Consider the following 15,535-nt stretch of genomic DNA (forward strand, 5'->3'; position numbering starts at 1 on the left):
ACTATAGTAATTTCTATTGTACTTGTAACTACAGGTAATTACAGCCAGCCTTAACAGCAAAATTATCATAAAATACTAATGCTTTAGTTAAATAAGTCTCATGCTGATAAAGGGGTACGGAAAAGCTATTGGTGTTATGTATCACGAAAGAAAAAGAGTAAAAGAGGAAAAGAAAAGAAACGCTCACAAACCAAACACTCGAGAGGTAGTGCCACACAACCGCTTAAAAGAAATAGAAAAAACCGAGTAATGCCTGTTGATTCAACATAAAAGAACACTTTCAAGAAAGATTGCAGAAGCATGCTATTGCAAAACATTCGCAACGATCGTTGCTTCATTTTCTTAGTTGCTTTTTTTTTTACTATTCTTATCGTTCGACTCAAGAAAAGAATCTTGAAACATTTCTTCAGCACATAAGGCACATTAATAAAAATTTGTCTGTATAACATTAGTTACGCATACTTAAACGAAAATAGAAGAAAATTATTCGTTATCATACTGACTTGGAGACTTCTTTCTGTATGATATTCACGCGCAAGAACAAGTAATTTATTGTGCAAGAGAAACTCCATACGCACAGTAACGCTATGGAATACAGTGATGAGATGATGATAACACACAGAAATCAAATTAAGCTACGGTTATTTGCAATGCATGCATTCGCAATAGACGTAAAAAAATAATGAAAACACGAAAGAGATCATACATCATATCAAGTTCCATCAAGTTTGGGAAAATGATGTTGTTCTTGTTCTTGTTGTTGTTCTGGGCATGAAGAACGGTAGTTGCAAGAACCTGGGATCAGATCAATGATCATAGGCGTCTGGATGAAAAAAGACAAGAGGAAACGGGACGCTTTTAAAAGGATCGTGAGAAAATTGAGCTGATTTTGGCTCCAACCTGGCTGGTTCGAAGCAGCGGTGTCTGCAACGCTCCTAGGTTCAACTTCGGCAGGACTGGGACTTAGTTCCTTAGCAGGATCACCGGAGGAAGTAGAGTGGGAATGACCGTAATGGTAGACCAGACCAGGTCTGGTTTTATACCGTGCGCTGCATACTGCAAAAGTGCAAATACTGTTTTCCCACAAACCATCCAATGCAACGTTCATAATAAGAGAAATTTTGGTCGACGATTTGGTTGGATAATTAGGAACGGATTATACTCGTTTAACCGCCACGTTCAATGCATACTCTCTCTCTTTCTCTCTTCCTCTCGCACTTATTCTCTGTATATCTATGTGTGCATTTCACTACGAATCATCCAGTTGTTCTTTTACAATCGAACATTACGTTTAATTCGAAATTACAGGCAGGTGGTTCTGAAAAACGAGGCGATTAAAGAATTTCGGGATCAGAAGCTTACGGGTCAGGAACAGCATTTGCACACCTTCCGCACCAATACATATCCCTATCCACCTAAGAATCTATATGTGGACAAGCAGTGAAGGAGTTCCAGCCCAAGAAGCAAAACTAATACGATGCAAGGCTTGATGCTTGTATACTCCTACAGAATGAGCTCGCTACAGTGTGAGCCAGTACATTCTTGCTCTGTTATTGGCAGGTAGTACATGTCCGAAGATATTTGGCCAATTTCGTAAGCTCCATCGAGAAACAATTAGCATACGCTGAAATCTCTACTCTCGTATAGTCGAAGCTTACTAGTCTAGACCAAATGTCTTGAGATTTTTCTGCTAATCTAACAGGAGTGGTTTTAAGAAGTAAACAGATTGCAGGCACATTCGAGTTAATTCATAGACTTCGTGTCTGGAAAATGTTCGATCAAAATTAGTAGTGACTATTATACTCCTTCAAGGTTTCGATAAGCGCGACATTTTTATTTCACTATACTTCGTTAACGCTACCTCCGTAAACGTGATTTCAAGTAAACAAAGAAAAAACAAATAATTGCCAACTACTGAATAACAGACACGGTAAATATTTTTTTTCTTCTTTCTTTCTCTTTCTCTCTCTCTCTCTCTCTCTCTCTCCTCTCTTTTTTTATTTTTTAACAAACACGTAATCGCATTATATTTTGGTGATTTATCAAACACTAGTTGAAAATAAATTATGATACACAATTTGAGAGCATAATCATTTTTATGTGAAAAATTGATGCACATAATTTCATACGCTTGGCTAATACATTGTATATCCTTTATGTATAAGTTTCTGAATTTTTCAAATAAGTATAATCAATCTTTGCCTTTCATCCAGAATCATACCATGTCTCTTCATACTTCGATAAATAGGAAAAGAGAAATGGAATACAAGGTATTGACATAAACAAAAATTACACAGCAAGGAATGGAATATGCTATAACATACTGCAATTCATAAACTTGAAGGAAAACAGCAGTCAATACAATACTGATCAATTTTTTCTAAATAAAGAGTATTCAGTCGATATGAAATTAATTTACTAAAGGGCACCTTCCCACGTTACAAAGTTCAATCACCATCCCCAAGTGTAGAATTATGCGATAATTAAGACTAAAGTCTTTAATAATTTATTCTGAGCTTCCAGTATCATTTTATATCATATATAGTAACCTCCGCGTATTTTATGAAACAATATGTAGGCATCATAAAAATATAGTTATCTAATAAAATTAACAAATCTTCTAACGTAATGCACTTTTTCTCTTATTTGAAATAACAACTGATAGAGCTAATAATAATAATAATAATAATATTTATAATGAAACTAGTAACAGGAAGTGGTCATTTGTAGTTGTATCTATGGTTAAACTTACGGTCACAAACGAATGGCTTATCAGTGTCAACAGCATCATAGTTGGTTTTTTTGCGCCCACGTCCCCCACCCTATTTAATAAAAATCAAATTCTTCTTTATATATTTTTTCTTATTTATACAAAAAATATTCTACCTAAATAAAAATTCTTGTGTAATTAATCAATTTTAAATACACTGCACTTACCTTAGTACGTTTGCCCCCTGGGCTATCTGTAGACGATGGATGACTTCGTGCAGGATGATGACCACCCCCTCGAGGTTTCCTTCGTTTTCTTTTACTGCTGTAATATTCTTCGTAATCATAATCGCTTTCAGCATCAGGTTCCTCGTACGTATCCATATCCAACATATCTTGCTCGTCATAATACCAAGCATCTTTACTATGTTCTTCTGTAATTTTATTATAAAACAGAACATGAGATACGCGTGTGATCTCATTTTATTTAGTTTCATTGATCATGGAACATATAAGCACCTTTCAAGGCCACAGATTCTTTGCTATCATCATTTACATGTGTTATAGTCTCTACTCCTTCTACCCCATCTTCTGTATCTCTTGGTCCTCTTTTTGGATGCAAGTAATGCATCAAATATTGCCGTCGCTTTTTCCGCCATCTTTTGCTAGGATATGTGTATATTTGACCATGCAATAAACCTGGCAGTCTTTCTCTTGCAGACATAAACAATGCGGAATGGTTTTGGGCTACACCTGTAATGTTTTAGTAAAGAAATTTTCCCCAAAATTACATCCCATAATTAAAATTAGAGTAACTGTACCAGTAGTTGACATCATCAACAGACAACAATTTTATTACTTCGGACTGAAAATAAATTTTCTACTAACAAACAACAACTTGTGCATTTACTCTAATTAAGGAAATAACGCAATCAAACTATTGTTTCGTTATACAATATCGTACAAATATTCCTTCATAATTGAAATAAAAAAATACCTGTTTGCGAATCGAGAAAAGGCATACGTAACCGTCGTTCCCTGCATAATCGACTATTATAATTTGAAGAATTTTCGATGGCTTCCCTATACGCTGTGTCGTTCAGGAAGCTGCAATAAAAATCGATAGCAGCCATGTAGAATTTCGTATTACACGCAGAAGAAACGTTCACAATATCATTGATATAGCATGTACCTTTCGATTTTACATAAGTTGCTTTCATTTACAGCTTGTATAATTCCATGGGCAACCGGTGAAATAGTAACGGCTGTCATTTTGTAACAATTAAACAACAAGCCTTCAGCTCTAGCTTACCGCTTGCTGTTCTTCCCGGAAACGGAGCTCCATCTTTGACGCATGCGTATTCCTCTGAATAAACTATATACATGAAACTAATCTTTCTATATACTTTGTGCGTTCTTTTAAATCTATTACTCATGAAATACATCGTTTGTATTTACTCATAAATTAATTGCAGTTATAGGTGCAATAAGTAATTTGTAATGTTGAAGTAGTTGAAATGAAGTTTTCTAATATACTTAAGATCGTCTTATATCTCTATGATTCTAACCACTTGTATCGATATTAATATCTACGCACACATAAGATACATTTTATGATAATTATTGCAATTTTGAAAATTTTTGTGGAGTTAGTAAAAAATATCCGTGTTAAAATATCATTTAAAGAAAACCAAATTTTTGTGGTGGAATAATTTATTACATATCTTATAAATATAAACGCATCATCCAGCTGATCTAAGATATCGAAATTGAAAATACAGATTTCTATATTTCTATTTTTATTTTGAAATTGCATTAAGATTTAAATGCTACAAACAAATATTACTGTAACAGAACTGATTGAATATAAAATGCCTATTTTATGCATTTATATAAATTATACAGAAATCACGGTATTTCCTTAACATATAAGCATATTTATTTTGGTGCATTTATAAAAATGTCATGTAAATCTATCGATTCGAATTACAATAGACAATATCGGAATTACAACCTACAAATAAATATTTTTGCTGCACATAAAGCTCATTAAAGTTTCTCTTTTAACAATTTTTATCTTTTCTTTCTTTATATCCTTTGAATTGCTCGATTATATCTTCTACTGCAACTTCCCCATGTACCACATTATCTCTGGTTCGTACATTCACTGTACCAGCTTTCAGTTCCTTTTCTCCAACAACTAAAAACGTTAAGTTTATGTTAAAATTAAATACTTCGACATTTGGTAATTGTACAATATTATCAAAACTCTTCCTTACCAAGAATAAAGTTAAATTGTGCAAGTTGAGCATTTCGAATTTTTTTATTTAAAGTGTCACTTGGATCCGTATCAATTTCCGCCATGAATCCGGCATTCCAAAGTTTTTCTTTCACCTCAGATGCATAATCATCAAACTGAGAACTTACTGGAATGACCATAACTTGGCGTGGAGATAACCAAAAAGGCCATTTCCCAGCATAAGATTCAGTTAAAATTGCAATCATTCTTTCAACAGAACCCAGAATAGCTCTGTGTATGATTACTGGCCTTGTTTTCTCTCCAGCTTCACTAAAATTTCGAAACAATTTCAAAGTTTTTATTTAATATTCTCAACCTATGAGATTTCCCTACTTACTTTACATAAGATAAATTAAATCTAATTGGCAATTGGAAATCCAATTGAATGGTGGCACATTGATGAGATCTTTTAAGCGCGTCCATAATTGTTATATCAATTTTTGGGCCATAAAATGCTCCATCTCCTGGATTAAATTTCCATGGGTCTCCAAATACATCTAAACTTTCTTGTAGCGCTTTTTCAGCCTGATCCCACATGGCTAAATCTCCTAAATACTTTTCAGGTCTTGTAGACAAACACAAATTAAATGTAAAGCCAAATACAGAGTATACATGCCGTAAAAATTCAAGTGCACCGGTCACTTCATCCTTAATTTGATCAGCTGCACAGAATATATGCGCATCATCTTGTTGGAAACGCCTTACCCTGGTAAGCCCCGTTAACGCACCAGATAACTCGTTCCGATGCAATACGCCAAAATCTGCCATTCTTAATGGCAATTCGCGCCAAGAGCGATTACGAACATCAAAGATCATGCAATGACCAGGACAATTCATTGGTTTAAGCGCAAACGTTTCCTTTTCAACATCAAACGAAAACATGTTTTCTGCATAATGCATCCAATGACCAGATGTTTGCCATAATTTACTGTTGTAGATATTAGGTGTAACTACTTCTTGGAAACCTCTCTTTCTGTATTCAGAACGAATAAATTCAACTAGAGTATTGTAAATATAAGCTCCACGTGGTTGAAAGAAGCAGGATCCTGGGGAAAGTTCATGGAAGAAAAATAGTTCTTGTTCTTTTCCAATTTTCCGATGATCTCGTTTGGCAGCTTCTTCTTGAAACTTCTCCCATTCTTTTAATTGTTTAGTATCTGGAAAACTGATCCCATATACTCTCTGTAAAGATTCTGCATTAGCATTTCCTTCCCAATAGGTGGAAGAGTTTTTGGTGATTTTAATTGCTTTAACTTTTCCAGTATGTCTAATGTGTGGTCCTCTGCACAAATCTATTAATGGACCACATCTATAAACTGTAGTAGTAGGTGTATGAATCTTCTCATTAATAATTCGAAGTTTAAATTCATTATACTTGAACATATCCAAAAGATCTTCCTTTGTCATTTCTAATCTTTCAAATGGTTGTTTCTCTTTGACTATATTCTTGTACAGACTTTCCAAAAACGGAAAATCAAGGTTTGAAATTCCTTTATCACCAAGATACATGTCATAGTAAAACCCATTTTCTATTGGAGGACCATAACATAAACAACCACCATATATTCTTTCCATTGCTTCTCCTAAAACATGAGCACTAGAATGCCAAAAAACTTGTTGGGCATCTGGATCATCAAATTTAAGAAGTTCAAGTTTGCAATCATATTCGAGAGGTCTGTCAAGATCCCATAATTCATTGTTAACTTTTGCGATAACTGTGTTATCTGCTAAACCTTGACTAATATTTTTGGCGATTTCATATGGAGTTGTACGCCAAGACTGGCCTATAACCTCTTTCCCATCAGGAAGAGTTATTGTTATATCATTAACTGACTTTGTAGCTAACGATTCTTCATATTCTGCTTTCAATTTATTCCATAATTCAATACGATCCTGAAACATAGGACATTATGTTAAAATCAAAAATACACTAACATAATATGCAGATGTAATATGTTGATGTTTATTTATAAATTAAAGTTATTGAAATTAATTCGATAACTATTCGTACGATTAAAAAAATAATATACGGCACCTGAATATAACTCGGCCACGGATTTAACTCTGAAATTGCTTCTTTATCAGTAGCGACAGTCTTCTTTTTCAAATGCTTCATCTTCGACTAAAATTTAAAAAATGAAGTATTACATTTCAGTGATAACATTTATTGATTTTTAAAAATAAAATTTTAAACAAATTTTATTAAAAATAAGACGCGGAATTAGGATATTAACAATATGAATATCTTCGTCAATTCATCAGAAATGACAAAATAAGATTACATCAGATTATTGATTCAACAACATGGGTAGTCATTTTTACAACTAAATAAATATACATAGTTACTTTAAAATAAACTACCAAATATTTAAATAAAAGAAAAATATCTGTGAAAATAATACAAGATGTCACAGTAATAATGTCTCCTATAACCAACCCGAACATGTGTCCGCCTAAAAATATTGTTAAGATTTTTATAGTTGAAAATACGAAAATTTGTCAACATATTGTAATACTAAAAGCAAAAGTAAGAAAAGTTTTAAACATAAATCTCATTCATGCCTTTTCTTCTTTTAAATTTAAACTGTGCACGTTATTAATCACGTCGTCGCATACGGTGTCCACCATGTTGAAACTAGAATTGATGACTAAACCAAAGAGTAAGACTCCTTGACTAAACCAGATAACTATACACAGTTTGGATTAACACCTGTCCAGTTGTATATACATCATACCATACGTCAAGCCATATGTATATATATATTTTAAACTTTCTGGATCCCTATAATCCTAAATCTTTGTATTTAAAAATTTGTATGTCTCTAATTTCAGTCATTGAGGGAATTAGTAATCATAGATATGAATAGTGTCTTTATTAAAAAATAATTATTTAAAAAACAAATGAAAAAATATTACTCATAATACATTTCAATTACAGTTACATTACAATATTCAGTATCTATCATAATAGATATCGGAATAAATAATATAATAAATGAATAATTTAATAATACAAGAATTTATGCATGTTCATTAATTTCTTCCCTAAAAATGTATGCGTTCATGACGAATAATATGACTTCGATGATGAAATCTTTTCCCGCAAGCACGACAAACATACGGTCGTTCATCCGTATGTATTCTATTATGTATTTTCAAATCATATTTTTTAAAGAATGATTTACCACACAAAGAACAAACGTGGTTTCGCTCTTTCAAATGATCTCGTTTTACATGTTCCTGTAAAAATAATATATCCTTATACAACTCAAAAAAAACCTTACATTTATATACTTGTATATTTCAATGCTTACGTTTACTTGGGAAGAGGTGCTATACATTTTTTTACATATATCACATGCAAACCTTTGAGGACCCTCAGGTCTGTGATTACTTGCAATATGTTTATTTAATGTTGACTTCCATGCAAATGACATTTTACATTCTTTACAATGAAATTTTTGTTGATCAGCAAAATGTGTACCTATATGTTGTTTGTAATTATAACTAGTTGAAAATGATTTTTCACATACTGTGCATTGAAATTTTATCGAAACTATTTTCGAAGTTTTCAATTCCTGTTGTTGATCTATTTTTTCATTGTTTTCGGTGGAATTATTTGTTTGTGCTTGATCTTTATTCGTTTGATCAATTTGATTTGTAATGTCACACTGCGCATCCTTGTTAATAATCTGTTCATTGTCATTAATAACAGTATCTTTTTCATTCTGTTGTATTGTATCGATTTTATTAAAGTTCTGAAATTGTAAAAATTGTTCGCTTTCTTTGCATTCGGGAATTTTTAAATTTTGATTTTCGACTCCTGCAGTTTCAACAAATTCAAAAAATCGTTCTGAGCTGTCTTCATAATTTAATCTTTCAAAAACTTCAAAGTTCGTATCAACGTATTTATCAAAATCAGTTTGCGTGTCTAATAGAATCTGGTTTGTCACAAAACATTTCTCATCGCGTTGTAATTCATATGGTGTATAACTTAGATCGTTAGGTATATCATCGCGTATATTCTGTTCCTGATGTATCTCTTCATTTGTACTCTTAACGTTCATACACGTATTTGTTATATTTTCCGAAAGATTTGTACTTTCATCTCTATTCGCGGAAACTTTTACAGGTTGTGTATTCGGTAATTTTTCAACTAAATTGTTAATTAGGAATTCATAAAATTGTTCCCCTGTTTCTGTTTGTACTAAACGTAACATTGATTCATCGTGATTTGTAATGTCTATGTCATTTGAATCATCAGAAATTTTTTCAGTTTGTACATTTATTTCTTGATGATTTTGTAAACTCGAATTAGAATTGATTTGTTCATTGATAGTCGATTCTGACAAATCTATTTTTTGAAACATATCAGTGACATTTAAAGAAGCATTTGTCAGATTATTATAACTTTGTAGTGTTTCCAATTTTTGTACATCTGTTTCACACGTTTGTATGTCTGATGTGTTTTTAAGTATACTTTCATCCACTTGGCAAACATAGGCAACACTTCCTTTCTCCATAGGATTGCTAGTTTTGCATAACAAAACAGGATTATCATGAATGAACTGAGTTTGATCATTGTTAAATACTACTAGCTTCTCAGGAATATTTAATTCATTAGTCGTTATAATCTTCTCCTTTCCTTCATTTAAATTTTCTTGTGAGATGTGATCCTTGATATCTTCAATGTTTTCCAGATTAATTTTCTTTAACTTTTTATTTGTACAAAAAATAAAATACATACAATATCATTCAATTATAAATATTTCAGTAATAAATTATTTACCTGTTCTGAAGTAATATAAATAATTGTATCCAATGGCAATACTTTTTTAATACTTGTTTCATCTTTGGGAAGGTCAATATTATTTGTATCACATTCATGTTTATTTTCTGCCGATATCTGAAAATTTTAAATTAGAAAAAAGGTCAAAAGTATAAATTTGTATTCAAATGTATTGTAATTCTTACCATCTTGGTATTTGTGCATTCCAAATTAACAGGATCTTGTGAATGAATCTTCTCATGTTCCCTTAAGAGAAAAATAAAACTGAAACTTTTACCACAAATTTTACAATAATGTTGTCTCTTAATAACCTTTTGATGAACAGATACATGACCTTCAACAAACTGTATATTTACAGTGAGATATATGTATATTTAAGAGAAGTTACATAATATCAAATTTATTGATTACCTTATTGATATGAACATCCTGATCTTCTTTTTCCATATTAATATTATCATAATTGCTTTGTAATTGTTGCTTAACATCATGTTTCAATCTTTCATGAATACGCTTGTGCCTTACAACAGAGCTGATTTGAGTAAAACGTTTACCACAAATACAACACGGATACGGTTTCACTCCTATAAATTTTATACAAATTTAATATTTTCCTTTTATCCTTAGTTCATAAAACTCCTATACAAGCAGCATAATTACCAGCATGCATTCTGCAGTGTCTAATTAAATTAGATACATGATTAAATTTCCTTCCACAAATTTCACAAATACAAAAATTTGTACCTAGATGTATATTCAAATGCGTTCTTAAATCTGCTTTTCGAAAAAAACCTTTACCACAAATTTCACAAAGTTGTGACTTTTCACCTAGATGTATACTTCTATGATGATAATCACATTGAGAAGCTCGATCAAATGTTAAGTTACATCGTTGACATTTGAAAGGTCTTAATACTGCTTCATATAAATCATTGTTAATCTTTTGCTGATCAAAACATTTTAGCTCTAACTTTGATTCATCATTTACATTTTTTTTTAATTGCATATGTTTTAATACATTTCCAGCATGGACATGTAAATGACTATAAAATTCTTTTCTATTTACATATGTAAAATTGCAAACTGGGCAAGCAAAATTAATAGATTGTGATTGAAGCAGACTTTGTGAATCTGCTATAGCAAATGACATATTTATATATTTAAATGTACAAATTCACTTTGGTACAAAGAACTTTTATTTATTGTAAAAATAACAATTAGAACAGTGTCAATAATGTTTAACTTTAAACACTTGATTTTCAGCAACAGTAACCTAGAAAAAAATTAATTTTTATTATTAACGGCTTTCAGTTAACATTTATAATATATTTCAAACAATGCTTCAGTAAATTATATAAATTTTAACTCAATTGTTATTAATCGTTTATGATTAATGATGCTTACAAAGATATTTTTACATGAAAATATTTGTATCAAAATAATGTATGTATTAACTTCATGTTTTTACATTTCAGAAAAATTGTAACGCATACATATAAACTGGAATTTTTGTTTAGAAGTGTGTATAAATATATTGTATCACAACAAAAAAACAAAACGTAAAGATATAATACAAAATTCGAATATTGGTACCCCTTATTTAAGACTTTATGTGTTTATTTATGTTGGTATAGCTGTATCTTTTAGTCGGTTTTTATTTTGAAAAGTAAACGCAACAACGCGGTGAAAAGAATTTTCTGTTGTTTATATATTTTTAAGGTAAGTTTAATGATACAGTCCTTTATAATAATAATAGAGAATTGCATAATTTCTTTTTAACTACTGACATATTTAACAAGTTTTAAAAGAACTGACAAATGAAGATGTCCGTTAAGTGTTTACATTATTTAAATATCATTGATATAAGTAAAATCCAGTTTTTCTTCTCCGTTTATTAAAAATCAAGGTGGCACAGGCTATATGAAAAATTAATGAAACAATTTTCGTAATGGGAAATTACATGAACAAGTTTTTTTCCCATAACAATGATATTGAAAAGGAAGAAATAAGGAATGCACATTCTGAAATGATAGATAATACAACAATTGAAAAAGACTTAATATTTACTCCACCCCTAATACAGAAAACATTACCAATTGATCCAAGATCAGTAACAACTGGAATAGAAAGAACACCAATAGAAGTAATTTGAACATTATACAAAATTTATTTTTGAATTGCAGTAAACAATTTATATTCAAATATATAATATCGGCAGGTAAATTATACATCCCTTGGATTAAATAAAAGGATTATATCTGCAATCCCAAAACATTTACAAAGTAAACAATATTTAGAAACAAACCTAGATCAAATAATGACCTGTTTAACACCTAAAAAACATTTTCCATCAAGAGTAGTAGAAAGTACAAAATTACAGTTTTCAGATATGGTAAGTTATTCATGTCATAATTAGTGATTGCAAGATATTATTATTTTAATTAATTTATTTTAGCCAAATAGAAATGCAGAGACCTTTTTAACACCAGAAGTTAACAATGTAAATAATAAGAAGAAACTTTCACCTATAGAAAAAGAACGTTATGAAGTTTTGGGAATTGATCCTAGATCCCCAGCTGCAAATTTTGATAGGACTCCAATATTAATGCCAAAATCATTAGAACTATTAAAAGCAAGATCCAGAGAAGATCTACACAAACAAGGAAGCTATGAGACAGATATTTTTTATCCAAAATTTGCATATTGCGAAATGTCATCAGAATTTAGTATTCCTGAAATACAAGCTTTACCCGATTTGGCTACATGTACAACAAAATGTTTAGATCTGAATGATACTGATGATGGTGCTAGATCAAATGAGTCTGAAACATCACATTCCAGTTGTTCACCTGAAATTGAAAAAGTTTCTGAAGGTGGTAAGTAAATTATTGTTTTGAAACGTTCAAAATGAATTATTCTGTAAAATTGATGAAACCATATAATCTCACTTAATTAATAAACATTTACATTAGGAGAGAAATTACTAGAAAGTCAAAATGAAACTCAAACAACTTTAAGGGAAGATAATTGTAATGATGTATATATTAAAAAAGATATAGAAGAATTAAATGTTTGTAATAACGAGAATGATAATGATACCATTAAAATATGGAGAGATACAATGGTGCTGGATAAAGTACTGGAATTTGAATCAACAGAATTACATGATATGCAATTAGTTAAAAAAAAAACGTCGCAAACGCCTAAAGAGAATGTAATTATAACATTTGATGATAGTAGCTCTACTAAAGATGTACTATCGTTAAAAATATCTAAAACTGGAAATGATATAGCAAGAGTAGATACAACCATAAAGAAGAGATATCTTAAGTTAGATATTAAAACAGAAGAAAAGAAAGTTTTCAATTCTAATGATAAAAATGATACTGAATCTATAAAGGTATTTCATAGTTTAGTAACTACATTCCCAAAAAATCATTATATCATATAAACATTCTTACTTTTAGGCTCGGACTCCTCTTGGTAACCGTTCAAATAATGAACAAAGGCAAACATTGTCAACAAAATCTCCACAACAAATATTTAGAAATAAAGGTATAGCTTCAAAAATGTTACAGGAAAATACTCCACCCCATAAAAAACATGTTACAAAAACTAAATTAAATGGTGTTCAATGGGATCCGGATTCAACAGTTATTATTTAAGTGCTAATATTAAAGATTTTAATTAATGAACGATATTAAAATATAGTTTATCTTTTTTACATCAATTTTTAATAAAGATTTTAAGTAATTGTAAAAAACAATTATCTATAAAAATAAGCATAGGCTAATTATTATTTGTATTTATTGAATATAAAATGAGCTTTTACAATAAAATTTTCCTTATCAATTTATATGTTATTTTAAAATTATGGATTTTCTTTATTATTCATTTGCATAGCCGTGCGTACCTGAGACTTAGCTTCTTTGATTGAGAGTTGAAGATCTTCGCTTGGTTGTACCAAATGAGACACACTAAACAATTACATATTATAATTAACAACAAGTTAATACAATAAAATGTTCAAAGTAGAGTGTAACATATAATATACCTCGGATTTTTAATTACAATTTTCTTCTTATCATTACTGTTTGACATTAACTTAATAGTGATATTATTTTCAATCTTTCTAGGATTGGAAAATAGATTTTTAGTTGAAGTATCCCACTTTACTATAGCACTTGTGTCTATAAGCTGAGGTCTAACAATTTTAACTTTGACATTATCATTAACAGATTGTCCCTTATAATTTTTTCTTTTATTTCTTGTATAATCAGACTTTATTACAGTTTCTTTAAATTTAGCTGTTTTAATAATAGTTTCGGTCAAATGATACGGAGCAGTTGCAATTGCATCTTCTTGATGATTATATGATGTTGAAGGTAGACTGGGTTCAGATATTGGTCTTGGATCTATATTTTGTGGTATACCGTTATAAATAGATGATAATGTTTCTCCAGGATAATGTTGAGTTAGACGTTCTTCTGTAAGTGGTAATGCTGGTGTTCTTTTTTTTCTATGAAATTGTTTTCTGTAATTTATTGTTGAATGTTTTATATTACTCATATTCTTAATCAGTTAGAAATATATATATTTATTCTGTTATTATGATGAATCTGTTATAACATACTTAGGAATAAATTTGTCAATATTTGGATCTTTTGCATCTTGTTGATTTTTCTTTATACGAATAAGTACATCTCTACGGCGTTGAGTCAGTTTGGCTTTAGTTTCTGTTAAAGTTTCAAGCTCAGGTACGTAAAAAACATGTAGTGAACCTCCATAAAAATTTTTACCATCAATGAAACGTTTAGCTATTCTATATAATGTACAACAGAATACACAAATATAAAATCAGTTGTTTAGCTGAAAATTATATCAAAGTAAAACTATGTATTAGTTCTATATAAAATATAAACCTTGCACTCTGTATACGAGCATATTTTACATAATAAGCTTCTGTAAATTCTTCTGTAGGATATTCAGGTATTATGTGTATTTGTTTAATACATCCATATGGTTCAATAAGTTTCTTTATTTCTTCACCTAATTGAAGTTTAGGTACTCCACATATCATCAAATGTATTGATTCATCGTTTATTGTATAAACCTGTTACACAGAGCTAGTGTGTCAAGGAAATATTGTTAAGAAAACAAAGATATTAAAATATTAAACATATTTTTTCAATTGATACATATTACAATTGACTGACCATATAATAATAGACATCAATCTAATAAACTTCACAATGATACCAGTATTTAATTTTACAATTAAATTCAATAAAATTTAAAATATGAATATAAATATATTTAAGTATAATAGGATACAAGTCCACAATGCTACCTTCACGGATGTTAATCTCTTTCCTTGCCTGTAAGGTGGTCGTGTATGACACAATTTCTGCTGAACGTGATGAGGAAGCTTTGTTATTGTGCATTTGTCATCCATGATTTATATACTTTTTATAAGTGGTTTGTGCACTCAGTTGCTTTCAAATAAATACATACTAATGACATAGAATTGACATATTCTCTACATGTCTTTAAATAAAAACAGCTTTCTACACGTTTCAGACAAATCATGAATTATATATAAATTTGTTATCACTGAAAATACATAATATTTTCACGTATCATGTAAATATTTACTTTTTTTCTTTATAATAATTGTGAAATATTGAAATATTTAAAAACAATAATTATAATAATTCCCACATATAAGAAATAATGTT

At 30.2% G+C, this 15,535-nt stretch overlaps 5 protein-coding genes across 8 annotated transcripts in view; 1 reads left to right on the plus strand and 4 right to left on the minus strand.

Annotated features, from left to right (window-relative positions):
- LOC100879453 (ribosomal protein S6 kinase alpha-5) overlaps positions 1–4,081 on the minus strand; it is a 43,220-nt gene extending 39,139 nt beyond the window's left edge. Inside the window, exons 1-5 of the mRNA XM_076540434.1 lie at positions 3,902–4,081; positions 3,707–3,816; positions 3,229–3,462; positions 2,938–3,143; positions 2,753–2,822 (exon numbers count right to left, since the gene is read on the minus strand). Of these exons, the coding sequence (XP_076396549.1) occupies positions 2,753–2,822; positions 2,938–3,143; positions 3,229–3,462; positions 3,707–3,816; positions 3,902–3,981 (700 nt within the window). The 5' untranslated portion in view covers positions 3,982–4,081. The remainder of the gene's footprint in view (positions 1–2,752; positions 2,823–2,937; positions 3,144–3,228; positions 3,463–3,706; positions 3,817–3,901) is intronic.
- A 404-nt stretch (positions 4,082–4,485) lies between these two features.
- On the minus strand, positions 4,486–7,560 carry ThrRS (threonine--tRNA ligase). Its single transcript, XM_012285674.2, has 5 exons — positions 7,370–7,560; positions 7,044–7,130; positions 5,346–6,901; positions 4,989–5,278; positions 4,486–4,909 (listed from the first exon to the last, which is right to left on the minus strand). The coding sequence occupies exons 1-5, from the start codon at positions 7,451–7,453 to the stop codon at positions 4,773–4,775; spliced, it is 2,154 nt and encodes a 717-aa protein (XP_012141064.2). The 5' UTR covers positions 7,454–7,560; the 3' UTR covers positions 4,486–4,772.
- A 306-nt stretch (positions 7,561–7,866) lies between these two features.
- On the minus strand, positions 7,867–11,340 carry LOC100877695 (uncharacterized). Its single transcript, XM_012285670.2, has 7 exons — positions 11,202–11,340; positions 10,458–11,070; positions 10,209–10,381; positions 9,983–10,141; positions 9,798–9,914; positions 8,323–9,723; positions 7,867–8,248 (listed from the first exon to the last, which is right to left on the minus strand). The coding sequence occupies exons 2-7, from the start codon at positions 10,945–10,947 to the stop codon at positions 8,054–8,056; spliced, it is 2,535 nt and encodes an 844-aa protein (XP_012141060.2). The 5' UTR covers positions 10,948–11,070; positions 11,202–11,340; the 3' UTR covers positions 7,867–8,053.
- A 360-nt stretch (positions 11,341–11,700) lies between these two features.
- LOC100879115 (RNA-binding protein 48) lies at positions 11,701–15,523 on the minus strand. 4 transcript variants are annotated; one of them, XM_003703394.3, is made up of 5 exons: positions 15,148–15,523; positions 14,720–14,910; positions 14,431–14,619; positions 13,852–14,331; positions 11,701–13,774 (listed from the first exon to the last, which is right to left on the minus strand). In XM_003703394.3, the coding sequence occupies exons 1-5, from the start codon at positions 15,250–15,252 to the stop codon at positions 13,669–13,671; spliced, it is 1,071 nt and encodes a 356-aa protein (XP_003703442.3). In that variant the 5' UTR covers positions 15,253–15,523; the 3' UTR covers positions 11,701–13,668. The 4 variants fall into 4 exon arrangements, with proteins under 4 accessions (XP_003703442.3, XP_012141063.2, XP_012141062.2 ...); XM_012285673.2 differs by having other exon boundaries at positions 14,720–14,923; positions 15,148–15,522; XM_012285672.2 differs by having other exon boundaries at positions 14,720–14,923; positions 15,132–15,522.
- LOC100879228 (uncharacterized) lies at positions 11,746–13,653 on the plus strand. Its single transcript, XM_003703395.3, has 5 exons — positions 11,746–11,940; positions 12,016–12,189; positions 12,253–12,673; positions 12,770–13,197; positions 13,265–13,653. The coding sequence occupies exons 1-5, from the start codon at positions 11,746–11,748 to the stop codon at positions 13,460–13,462; spliced, it is 1,416 nt and encodes a 471-aa protein (XP_003703443.2). The 3' UTR covers positions 13,463–13,653.
- Positions 15,524–15,535: the final 12 nt, after the last annotated feature.

Source organism: Megachile rotundata, chromosome 15 (genome assembly GCF_050947335.1).
Source record: "Megachile rotundata isolate GNS110a chromosome 15, iyMegRotu1, whole genome shotgun sequence".
Lineage (NCBI taxonomy): Eukaryota > Metazoa > Arthropoda > Insecta > Hymenoptera > Megachilidae > Megachile > Megachile rotundata.